General features: G+C 48.1%; 1 protein-coding gene across 1 annotated transcript in view; it reads right to left on the reverse strand.

The window, feature by feature from the left end:
- LOC137615545 (putative leucine-rich repeat-containing protein DDB_G0290503) overlaps nt 1–12,790 on the reverse strand; it is a 29,527-nt gene that overhangs the window by 15,608 nt on the left and 1,129 nt on the right. The window contains exon 1 of the mRNA XM_068345455.1: nt 11,604–12,790. This exon is cut by the window's right edge and continues 1,129 nt beyond it. Within this exon, the coding sequence (XP_068201556.1) occupies nt 11,604–12,790 (1,187 nt within the window). The remainder of the gene's footprint in view (nt 1–11,603) is intronic.

A 12,790-nucleotide genomic window follows, 5' to 3' on the forward strand; every position in this document is an offset into this window, starting at 1 on the left:
CCCCTTCAAATTTAGAATAGAATCACCCCCATCACGCCTTCAAGCTCTAGATCACCCGTCCTTGAAATTCTAGGTCCCACCAATCACCCTTTAAGCTCTAAGTCACCCCAACACCCCTTTAACCTGAGAATAAAATCACCCCTTCACCCATTAAAGCTCTAGACCCCCCCCCCCCATTGAAATTCTAGGTCACCCCAATCACCCCTTAAGCTCTAAGTCACCCCAACACTCCTTCATCATTAGAAAAAAATCATCCCATCGCCCCCTTAAAGCTTTAGATCACCCCCTTGAATTTCTAAGTCACCCCAATCACACCTTTAGGCTCCAAGTCACCCTACCGCCCTTTTAACCTTAGAATAAAATCACCCCATCACCCCTAAAGCTCTAGATCACCCCCTTGAATTTCTAGGCCACCCAATCACCCCTTAAGCTCTAAGTCACCCCAACACCCCTTCAACCTTAAATAAAATCAAACCATCACCTCTAAGTCCCCCCTTCAAGCTCCAAGTCACACCTCCTCCTCTTTAGGCTTAAGAACAAGTTTATTATTATTATTATTATTATTATTATTATTATTATTATTATTATTATTATTATTATTATTATACGTGAAAAGATCCCAAATAATTAAGTTTTTTTTTTCAACTGATTTGAACGATAATTTCATATTGTTTCGTCCTTCAAAAGTTGAAACTCACAACAAATGTTTTTATGTTGGACAGGCTTACATATATATCAAACCTCTGTTTTACGTTATTAATGTTTTTGAAATATCTTATTTTAATTTTTCATTATTTCTTATATCAATTATTTATTTCCTTATTTCCTTTCCTCACTGGGTTGTAGCTTAGCTAATAATAATAATAATAATAATAATAATAATAATAATAATAATATATGAAAAGTAATGGGCCAAGATACACCACCTTGAGGGACATCAGATATCACATTCCTATAGGCCTATTTATTATCTTGCTCATTAAAAACTACTCTTTGCTATGTAGTACGTGAAAATTCATCAACGATGTTTAGCCAAATAACCAACTACTATCAATTATTTGAGTTTGAAAAGAAAGGCCTCAGGATTAACACGGTCAAAGACAGCACTAAAATCAAGGCCAATCAAATGAAGATATTTGAGGTGGCCGATGTGGTAACGTCCCTGACTGGTGAACGCAACCTCACTATCCTTATGAACTAAGGATGGGGGTTTGGGGGAGCCTATAGGTCTATCTGCTGAGTCATTAGCAGCCATTGTCTGGCCCTCCTTAGTTCTATCTTGGGTGGAAAGGGGGCTTGGGCGCTGATCATATGTGTGTATGGTCAGTCTCTAGTGTATGGTCTTGCTCGATAGGGCAATGTCAGTGTCCATTGACCCTGCCATTCATGAGTGGCCTTTAAACCTTTAAAGGCAAACTGCATCGACTACCAACGAACAAGTCTACTTCTCACACTCAGTGGCAAGGTTAAAGGCTGCCGAACTATTACTTAAAACCCTATTTCTTTTTTGTAGTCAACCATCTTTCACAAACTTCCTTTCTGTAGTACAATTAGATTACTACCGTACTACTGTACTACCGCTTAACTTCATTCGCATTCCTTACAATTCTTCGATGATATGGAGGACTATGCGTGTAGATTAATCTACTTTCTGTTCGGGATAAATGAATTGAAAAGGTTGTAAAAGAGTCAAGAGGTCTTTCCAGATATATAAATATATTTATCAATAAATTCAGACAGGATCTAAAAATTACGGATCTGCGCTACATTATTTTCTCTCGTGAGACGATAGAAAATGTAAAATACTGTATTGTAGGAGACTCAAGAATGATATATATTAGTGTGCTACTGTTATAAGCACACATTGAGTATGTGTTGTTTGAGATGTTAAGTCTTGAAAATAAAGTTCATCTTTGTAACTTTAAAAGTGGTTTATTCTCTAAAAACAACAGTGTTAAACATCTCCATCACAGGAGTGGAGCTGGTTTGGTTGGATGACCAATTCAGGTGAAGTATAGATATGAACTGCCTAAATTATCGATATCACAGATATCGTATGCTTAGTTGTCTTAGCATTTAAACACAACATGGAAACTTTACATTCTTTCTCGGAAGACACCTTCATCCGGTGACGACACAATCTTTCACACGGTATGCATGTGTGTTGACGTTTCAGAAAAATGTTACATTGCCGAAGGATGCAAAGTACATCCTATTATGATTTTATATGACTACAGCAAATCTCACGCTAGCATCTTCATCCATAATGACATATTACGTCATGTGTTTTAAACATGTAATAATTAACTATTTCATTTATTACATATATGCTTCAGAAATATTTCAAAGTAACATTTCAAAAATTATTACGGTTTTGGTAATAGCACATAAATATATAAAAACAAATATTACTCGACAGTTGACGCAAGTCTATCACATATATTTCTTCAAAAAAAAAAAAAAATCTCTAAGCCTACTCTTCCGTTACCCTTACGTAATACCGAGTGCCTTAACTTATCAAACTTCTTAATTGCATTACTCGTGCATTACAGGTATCCTGTTAATGAGAGGTGCTGCTACACGAACCCCTACGAGAGGCTACTTCCAAAGAAAAGGCACAATGTCATGATTTATTGAAGCAAAACCGTCATTCAGCGAAACTAAAGAATCAAGTATGGAAAAAAAGAGAGGGACAGTAATAGATAAAGGAAGGAGTGGATGACATAGACACACACACACACACACACACACAGACCAAGAAGTCAGAGTGTATGACAAAGACACACACACACAGACCAAGGAGTGGGTGACAAAGACACACACACACACACAGATCGACTGGACAGCAACTCGACCTGGGGCTCTCTTCACTCCAGGCTATTAGCCCCCAATACAGTTAGCACGTTTCGTTTCGACAATGTCGTTCTTCAAAAGAACGGTTGAACGATAGGTTCTAGGCATGTTTTGTTGGAAGTTCTCATAGGCCCCTTCCAACACTCGAAAGCTAGAAGAGGATTGGATTTATATTTCTGGGCAAAGCTCCTCCCCCTTCAGCCTTTGTTGACAGATGAAGAAAGATGTTGGAAGGAGTCGGTGAATCCAGATACTCAGAGATTCCCCTACTTCCAGATATTATTATTATTATTATTGTGGTAGGAGACCCTCTTTTAGGCAGGTTGAGTTAAAAGTAATGGCTGCATCGGCAGAGTTTATTTTCTTATCCAATTTTTCTATTTTCCGGTTAATTCTCTTCTCTAGAGCGCTGCAATCAGCCAGCAGACTTGAAAAATTCATCAGTCAGGTGAATGACAAAATCGGGAAGACTTTTCAATTATATTCTCACAAAATACAAGTAAAACTTTTGGTACAAAATAGTAAAAACTACGACGTGTTTCGAGGATAAGTCCTTCCTCGTCTTCAGGTAGAGAGTGAGGTGGATGCTGCAGTCGGGTGGTATACATACCCAGGATCAGGATTACAGGTGAGGGGGCTCGAATTTTCATTGGTTTTCATTGGTTGATCGGAGCTGGTATGGTATGGTGTCTGGTGTACGACGATCTCGGCCGGGAATACCAGTCTGTGACGTCATCGGGGGACCTGAATTTTGATTGGCTGAGGCATATATACCACCCGACTGCAGCATCCACCTCACTCTCTACCTGAAGACGAGGAAGGACTTATCCTCGAAACGCGTCGTAGTTTTTACTATTTTGTACCTAAAGTTTTACTTGTATTTTGTGAGAATATAATTGAAAAGTCTTCCCGATTTTGTCATTCACCAGACTGATGAATTTTTCAAGTCTGCTGGCTGATTGCAGCGCTCTAGAGAAGAGAATTATCCGGAAAATAGAAGAATTGGATAAGAAAATAAACTCTGCCGATGCAGCCATTACTATTATTATTATTATTATTATTATTTTATAATATTAGAATCCTAGCTTATTTGTGCATAATCTAAACATTTATCCTTTATAATTCATTTTGAGTTTGATTCTGTGGTAAAAATTTACTTATATAAACCCGATATTATATATATATATATATATATATATATATATATATATATATATATATATATTTATATATATATATATATATATATATATATATATATATATTTATATATATATATATATATATATATATATATATATTTATATATATATATATATATATATAAACTATATATATATATATATATATATATATATATATATATATATATATATATATATATATATATATATAGATATATCTATATATATATATATATATATATATATATATATATATATATATATATATATATATATATATAGATATATCTATATATATATATATATATATATATATATATACATATATATACATATATATATATAGATATATATATATACAGTATATATAGACAACTATAGAGAACCTCATTCTCTCTCTTACCAGCCATTATAATTACTTCAAATATGATAAAGTTCACGAAAAATTATTGTTCCTTTTATTCCAGAATTAACTAGTATTTACATAAGATATATTGTTTGTTTTTTTACATGTGAAATTTCTCTACTCCCTCTTAGATTTTTTGTGTTTTATATATATATATATATATATATATATATATATATATATATATGTGGCCACCCGCATACGATACCATACGTTTCAATTTGCCGCTGGAACCTCTTGCCTCTAACCTCGCCGCTAGTCGCTCCCGGTGTGGTCGATACCTAAGGGTTTCGCCCTGACCAAAGGGCTCATCAGGTGGGTTTTGCCTACTTTAATGTTAGCAGGCTTGGTTCCCACGACCCTCCTTCCTTCCTTCCTCTTTTTTTTTTTTTTATCATATAAAGTCCAAACAATTCAAAATTAATCAGTAAATCATGAATATCTTCAATTTGGCCGGGCGGTTAAGCCGAGCCTCATCACTTTTGGCCGGGCGGTTAAGCCGAGCCTCATCACTTTTGGCCGGGCGGTTAAGCCGAGCCTCATCACTTTGGCCGGGCGGTTAAGCCGAGCCTCATCACATTGGCCGGGCGGTTAAGCCGAGCCTCATCACTTTGGCCGGGCGGTTAAGCCGAGCCTCATCACTTTGGCCGGGCGGTTAAGCCGAGCCTCATCAGTTGGCCGGGCGGTTAAGCCGAGCCGCATCAGTTGGCCGGGCGGTTAAGCCGAGCCTCATCACTTTGGCCGGGCGGTTAAGCCGAGCCTCATCAGTTGGCCGGGCGGTTAAGCCGAGCCGCATCAGTTGGCCGGGCGGTTAAGCCGAGCCTCATCACTTTGGCCGGGCGGTTAAGCCGAGCCTCATCACTTTGGCCGGGCGGTTAAGCCGAGCCTAATCACTTTGGCCGGGCGGTTAAGCCGAGCCTCATCACTTTGGCCGGGCGGTTAAGCCGAGCAGCACCAGTTGGCCGGGCGGTTAAGCCGAGCCTCATCACTTTGGCCGGGCGGTTAAGCCGAGCCTCATCACTTTGGCCGGGCGGTTAAGCCGAGCCTCATCACTTTGGCCGGGCGGTTAAGCCGAGCCTCATCACTTTGGCCGGGCGGTTAAGCCGAGCCTCATCACTTTGGCCGGGCGGTTAAGCCGAGCCTCATCACTTTGGCCGGGCGGTTAAGCCGAGCCTCATCACTTTGGCCGGGCGGTTAAGCCGAGCCTCATCAGTTGGCCGGGCGGTTAAGCCGAGCCGCATCACTTGGCCGGGCGGTTAAGCCGAGCCTCATCACTTTGGCCGGGCGGTTAAGCCGAGCCTCATCACTTTGGCCGGGCGAGCCTCATCACTTTGGCCGGGCGGTTAAGCCGAGCCTCATCACTTTGGCCGGGCGGTTAAGCCGAGCCTCATCACTTTGGCCGGGCGGTTAAGCCGAGCCTCATCACTTTGGCCGGGCGGTTAAGCCGAGCCTCATCACTTTGGCCGGGCGGTTAAGCCGAGCCTCATCAGTTGGCCGGGCGGTTAAGCCGAGCCGCATCAGTTGGCCGGGCGGTTAAGCCGAGCCTCATCAGTTGGCCGGGCGGTTAAGCCGAGCCTCATCACTTTGGCCGGGCGGTTAAGCCGAGCCTCATCACTTTTGGCCGGGCGGTTAAGCCGAGCCTCATCACTTTGGCCGGGCGGTTAAGCCGAGCCGCATCAGTTGGCCGGGCGGTTAAGCCGAGCCTCATCACTTTGGCCGGGCGGTTAAGCCGAGCCTCATCACTTTGGCCGGGCGGTTAAGCCGAGCCTCATCACTTTGGCCGGGCGGTTAAGCCTAGCCTCATCACTTTGGCCGGGCGGTTAAGCCGAGCAGCACCAGTTGGCCGGGCGGTTAAGCCGAGCCTCATCACTTTGGCCGGGCGGTTAAGCCGAGCCTCATCACTTTGGCCGGGCGGTTAAGCCGAGCAGCATCAGTTGGCCGGGCGGTTAAGCCGAGCCTCATTACTTTGGCCGGGCGGTTAAGCCGAGCCTCATCACTTTGGCCGGGCGGTTAAGCCGAGCAGCACCAGTTGGCCGGGCGGTTAAGCCGAGCCTCATCACTTTGGCCGGGCGGTTAAGCCGAGCCTCATCACTTTGGCCGGGCGGTTAAGCCGAGCCTCATCAGTTGGCCGGGCGGTTAAGCCGAGCCTCATCAGTTGGCCGGGCGGTTAAGCCGAGCCTCATCACTTTGGCCGGGCGGTTAAGCCGAGCCGCATCAGTTGGCAGGGCGGTTAAGCCGAGCCTCATCACTTTGGCCGGGCGGTAAAGCCGAGCCTCATCAGTTGGCCGGGCGGTTAAGCCGAGCCTTATCACTTTGGCCGGGCGGTTAAGCCGAGCCGCATCAGTTGGCCGGGCGGTTAAGCCGAGCCTCATCAGTTGGCCGGGCGGTTAAGCCGAGCCTCATCAGTTGGCCGGGCGGTTCAGCCGAGCCTCATCCGTTGGCCGGGCGGTTAAGCCGAGCTTCATCACTTTGGCCGGGCGGTTAAGCCGAGCCGCATCAGTTGGCCGGGCGGTTAAGCCGAGCCTCATCACTTTGGCCGGGCGGTTAAGCCGAGCCTCATCAGTTGGCCGGGCGGTTAAGCCGAGCCTCATCACTTTGGCCGGGCGGTTAAGCCGAGCCTCATCACTTTGGCCAGGCGGTTAAGCCGAGCAGCATCAGTTGGCCGGGCGGTTAAGCCAAGCCTCATCACTTTGGCCGGGCGGTTAAGCCGAGCCGCATCAGTTGGCCGGGTGGTTAAGCCGAGCAGCACCAGTTGGCCGGGCGGTTAAGCCGAGCCTCATCACTCTGGCCGGGCGGTTAAGCCGAGCAGCATCAGTTGGCTGGGCGGTTAAGCCGAGCCTCATCACTTTGGCCGGGCGGTTAAGCCGAGCAGCAACAGTTGGCTGGGCGGTTAAGCCGAGCCTCATCACTTTGGCCGGGCGGTTAAGCCGAGCCTCATCAGTTGGCCGGGCGGTTAAGCCGAGCCGCATCAGTTGGCCGGGCGGTTAAGCCGAGCCTCATCACTTTGGCCGGACGGTTAAGCCGAGCCTCATCACTTTGGCCGGGCGGTTAAGCCGAGCCTCATCACTTTGGCCGGGCGGTTAAGCCGAGCCTCATCACTTTGGCCGGGCGGTTAAGCCGAGCCTCATCAGTTGGCCGGGCGGTTAAGCCGAGCCGCATCAGTTGGCCGGGCGGTTAAGCCGAGCCTCATCAGTTGGCCGGGCGGTTAAGCCGAGCCTCATCACTTTGGCCGGGCGGTTAAGCCGAGCCTCATCACTTTTGGCCGGGCGGTTAAGCCGAGCCTCATCACTTTGGCCGGGCGGTTAAGCCGAGCCGCATCAGTTGGCCGGGCGGTTAAGCCGAGCCTCATCACTTTGGCCGGGCGGTTAAGCCGAGCCTCATCACTTTGGCCGGGCGGTTAAGCCGAGCCTCATCACTTTGGCCGGGCGGTTAAGCCTAGCCTCATCACTTTGGCCGGGCGGTTAAGCCGAGCCTCATCACCTTTGGCCGGGCGGTTAAGCCGAGCCTCATCACTTTGGCCGGGCGGTTAAGCCGAGCCTCATCACTTTGGCCGGGCGGTTAAGCCGAGCAGCATCAGTTGGCCGGGCGGTTAAGCCGAGCCTCATCACTTTGGCCGGGCGGTTAAGCCGAGCCTCATCACTTTGGCCTGGCGGTTAAGCCGAGCCTCATCACTTTGGCCGGGCGGTTAAGCCGAGCCTCATCACTTTGGCCGGGCGGTTAAGCCGAGTCTCATCACTTTGGCCGGGCGGTTAAGCCGAGCAGCATCAGTTGGCCGGGCGGTTAAGCCGAGCCTCATCACTTTGGCCGGGCGGTTAAGCCGAGCCTCATCAGTTGGCCGGGCGGTTAAGCCGAGCCTCATCACTTTGGCCGGGCGGTTAAGCTGAGCCTCATCACTTTGGCCGGGCGGTTAAGCCGAGCCTCATCAGTTGGCCGGGCGGTTAAGCCGAGCCTCATCACTTTGGCCGGGCGGTTAAGCCGAGCCGCATCAGTTGGCCGGGCGGTTAAGCCGAGCCTCATCAGTTGGCCGGGCGGTTAAGCCGAGCCTCATCAGTTGGCCGGGCGGTTAAGCCGAGCCTCATCACTTTGGCCAGGAGGTTAAGCCGAGCCTCATCAGTTGGCCGGGCGGTTAAGCCGAGCCGCATCAGTTGGCCGGGCGGTTAAGCCGAGCCTCATCAGTTGGCCGGGCGGTTAAGCCGAGCCGCATCAGTTGGCCGGGCGGTTAAGCCGAGCCTCATCAGTTGGCCGGGCGGTTAAGCCGAGCCTCATCAGTTGGCCGGGCGGTTAAGCCGAGCCTCATCACTTTGGCCGGGCGGTTAAGCCGAGCCGCATCAGTTGGCCGGGCGGTTAAGCCGAGCCTCATCAGTTGGCCGGGCGGTTAAGCCGAGCCTCATCAGTTGGCCGGGCGGTTAAGCCGAGCCTCATCAGTTGGCCGGGCGGTTAAGCCGAGCCTCATCACTTTGGCCGGGCGGTTAAGCCGAGCAGCATCAGTTGGCCGGGCGGTTAAGCCGAGCCTCATCAGTTGGCCGGGCGGTTAAGCCGAGCCTCATCAGTTGGCCGGGCGGTTAAGCCGAGCCTCATCAGTTGGCCGGGCGGTTAAGCCGAGCCTCATCACTTTGGCCGGGCGGTTAAGCCGAGCCTCATCACTTTGGCCGGGCGGTTAAGCCGAGCCTCATCAGTTGGCCGGGCGGTTAAGCCGAGCCGCATCAGTTGGCCGGGCGGTTAAGCCGAGCCTCATCAGTCGGCCGGGCGGCTAAGCCGAGCCTCATCAGTTGGCCGGGCGGTTAAGCCGAGCCTCATCACTTTGGCCGGGCGGTTAAGCCGAGCCTCATCAGTTGGCCGGGCGGTTAAGCCGAGCCGCATCAGTTGGCCGGGCGGTTAAGCCGAGCCTCATCAGTTGGCCGGGCGGTTAAGCCGAGCCGCATCAGTTGGCCGGGCGGTTAAGCCGAGCCGCATCAGTTGGCCGGGCGGTTAAGCCGAGCCGCATCAGTTGGCCGGGCGGTTAAGCCGAGCCTCATCAGTTGGCCGGGCGGTTAAGCCGAGCCGCATCAGTTGGCCGGGCGGTTAAGCCGAGCCGCATCAGTTGGCCGGGCGGTTAAGCCGAGCCCCATCAGTTGGCCGGGCGGTTAAGCCGAGACTCATCAGTTGGCCGGGCGGTTAAGCCGAGCCTCATCAGTTGGCCGGGCGGTTAAGCCGAGCCTCATCACTTTGGCCGGGCGGTTAAGCCGAGCCTCATCACTTTGGCCGGGCGGTTAAGCCGAGCCTCATCAGTTGGCCGGGCGGTTAAGCCGAGCCGCATCAGTTGGCCGGGCGGTTAAGCCTAGCCTCATCACTTTGGCCGAGCGGTTAAGCCGAGCCTCATCACTTTGGCCGGGCGGTTAAGCCGAGCCTCATCACTTTGGCCGGGCGGTTAAGCCGAGCCTCATCACTTGGCCGGGCGGTTAAGCCGAGCCGCATCAGTTGGCCGGGCGGTTAAGCCGAGCCGCATCAGTTGGCCGGGCGGTTAAGCCGAGCCTCATCACTTTGGCCGGGCGGTTAAGCCGAGCCTCATCACTTTGGCCGGGCGGTTAAGCCGAGCCTCATCACTTTGGCCGGGCGGTTAAGCCGAGCCGCATCAGTTGGCCGGGCGGTTAAGCCAGGCTTTTTCTGTCTGCAGCGCCAGTCCTCCAGATTATTCCAAGCATTGTACAAGCTGGATAATTAAGCATTGCATCCCTCAAACTGGGCTGTCCATCCAAGCGTCCTTTAAGGTGGGTAGTCATTCAGGCCAAAGATCCTGGTTCTGGTCCTGCAAAACAGCTAAATCTCCTTTTCCTCACAAAATAAGCTAAAATTAAACTTAAAAACACATTTTATAAACAAAATATATTTTCCTTTCAATTTCAAAATGAACTATATATATATATATATATATATATATATATATATATATATATATATATATATATATATATATATATAAATTTTTTTTTTTTTTCATTTTTTTTTCTTTTTTTTTCTAGATTTTTTTTTCCTGATTGAAGTACTTAATAATCGGCAAGTCTCCTCAGAAGCTTATCGATGTTATCAGCTGCTAATTGAACATACCCAATGGTACCACTGATACTGATCAAGTTACTGTATTCGTGCCTTCTTGGCATATCTATGGAGCTGACGCCACTCTGCCGGGTGATTTCCCTCAGCGTCTTTCCTTCCACTCCATATATGGCTCTGTGGAACCTCCTTGGGACATCCAAGGCGACAGTCACGTGCCCCTTTAGGGCATAGTCCCTTGTGGGGTTAGCTCCAACCTTTGCACCTTGGAAGGTGATGTGAGATGAGAAGACCCTTTTGGGCTTCTCAGGTTCCAGGTCAAAAACGATAAGTTTGCGAGCAGGTTTTTTCTCTGCAATTTTCTCCTCCTTCACCTTCTCCTCCTCCTTCTCCTCCTCATCCTCTTCCTTCTTCTTCTTATCCTCCTTCTCCTTCTCCTCCTCCTTCTCCTCCTCCTCCTCCTTCTCCTCCTCCTTCTCCTCCTCATCCTCTTCCTTCTTCTTCTTATCCTCCTTCTCCTTCTTCTCCTCCTTCTCCTTCTCCTCCTCCTTCTCCTCCTCCTTCTCCTCATCCTCTTCCTTCTTCTTCTTATCCTCCTTCTCCTTCTCCTTCTCCTCCTCCTTCTCCTTCTCCTCCTCTTCACTGGGAGAAGTTTCCTTCTGGAGCTTCTGCTCTTCCTTGTGGTTGTTGTCAGGGAGAGCCTCTTTGGCGGCTAGCAGCCAGCTCAGCAACTGACCCACACCAGATGGCCCCCCAACGACCTCCTTCTCCTTCTCCTTCTCCTCCTCCTTCTCCTCCTCATCTCCTTCCTTCTTCTTCTTATCCTCCTTCTCCTTCTCCTTCTCCTCCTCCTTCTCCTCCTCCTCCTTCTCCTCCTCCTTCTCCTCATCCTCTTCCTTCTTCTTCTTATCCTCCTTCTCCTTCTCCTCCTCATCCTTCTCCTTCTCCTCCTCTTCACTGGGAGAAGTTTCCTTCTGGAGCTTCTGCTCTTCCTTGTGGTTGTTGTCAGGGAGAGCCTCTTTGGCGGCTAGCAGCCAGCTCAGCACCTGACCCACACCAGATGGCCCCCCAACGACCTCCTTCTCCTCCTTATGTCCGTTGGAATCCAGGTCCTCTGCTGCCTGAACTACTTTGACTTCCTCTTCATTGACACTGATATCCTTTTGGACATCTTCCTTCTGTCCATCCATCTCGGTCAATATTTCCAAACCTGACCTGTTAAGTCTCACTTTTCTCGTTCCAGGTCTGTTCAGTTCTTTCTTCTTATCTCTCCCTTCAAGTTCCTCCTTGAGCGAAGAGGTGATCTCATTTGCTGCAAGCAGCTCATCCTTCAGACTAACATTTTCTTTTGTTATTTGGACGATCCTCTTCTTTAAGTTTTCCGTACTTGAACTTAGATGGGAGACATGTTCACTGAGACTCTCTCTCTCCTTGGCGATGGAAGCCCTACTCTCTTTTAGTACGTCAATCTCTTCTACAGCTTTAGACAGCTCATCCTTCGTCCTACTGGCTTCTTTCTTTGTGTCGTTAAACACATTTACGAGGCAGGTGTAATTTCCCTCACTGGTCAAGTTTTTCATTTTAGCCTCAGACAGACTCATCTCCAGCCTCTCTTTCTCTATATTCAGCTCTCCAATAATCCCCAATTGCTTCTCAATTGTATTTTCCAGTTCGTCAATCTCTTTCTCAAATACAGATTCTAACCGATGAATAGAGGCCACCTTTTCACCCTCAAGTTTTTCTATTTCCTCACTCATTTCAAGATTCTTTTGCTCCATCTCACTAAATTTATGTGAATATTCATCCTTAAGAGCTTTTAACTCCTCTAAAAGGCAGCTGTATCTTCCATTCCGGACCAAATCATTAACTCTAGCTTCAGTCAAGCTCTTCTCCAGCCTCTCTTTCTCTGTTTTCATTTCTCCAATAATCTCTTCAAATTCTACAATCTTATCCTTGAATCTTGATTGCAGCCAATGAATAGAGGCTATTTTTTCATCCTCAACTCTTGCTAGTCGGTCACACAAGTCCAGATTTATTTGTTCCATCTCAACTAATCTATTTAAATATTCTTTGATGGAATCATCTCTCTTAGATAATTCCTCATTTAGGTGATCGTTAGTTTTCTGAATATCTTGCAACTTAGTCGAGAATTTTTCAATCTCGATTTCTTTTTCTTGAAGTGTTTCAATTTTTTGGGAGAGACCTAGAGTCTCTCTTTTCAAATCCTCTATCTCTTCCTGAAGTTTTGATTCCTTCTTAACACGGGCTTCATTTTCCCAATGAACTTTTTCCAATTGATCATTTAGTCCAGAAATTT

Source organism: Palaemon carinicauda, chromosome 21 (assembly GCF_036898095.1).
Source record: "Palaemon carinicauda isolate YSFRI2023 chromosome 21, ASM3689809v2, whole genome shotgun sequence".
NCBI classification, from domain to species: domain Eukaryota; kingdom Metazoa; phylum Arthropoda; class Malacostraca; order Decapoda; family Palaemonidae; genus Palaemon; species Palaemon carinicauda.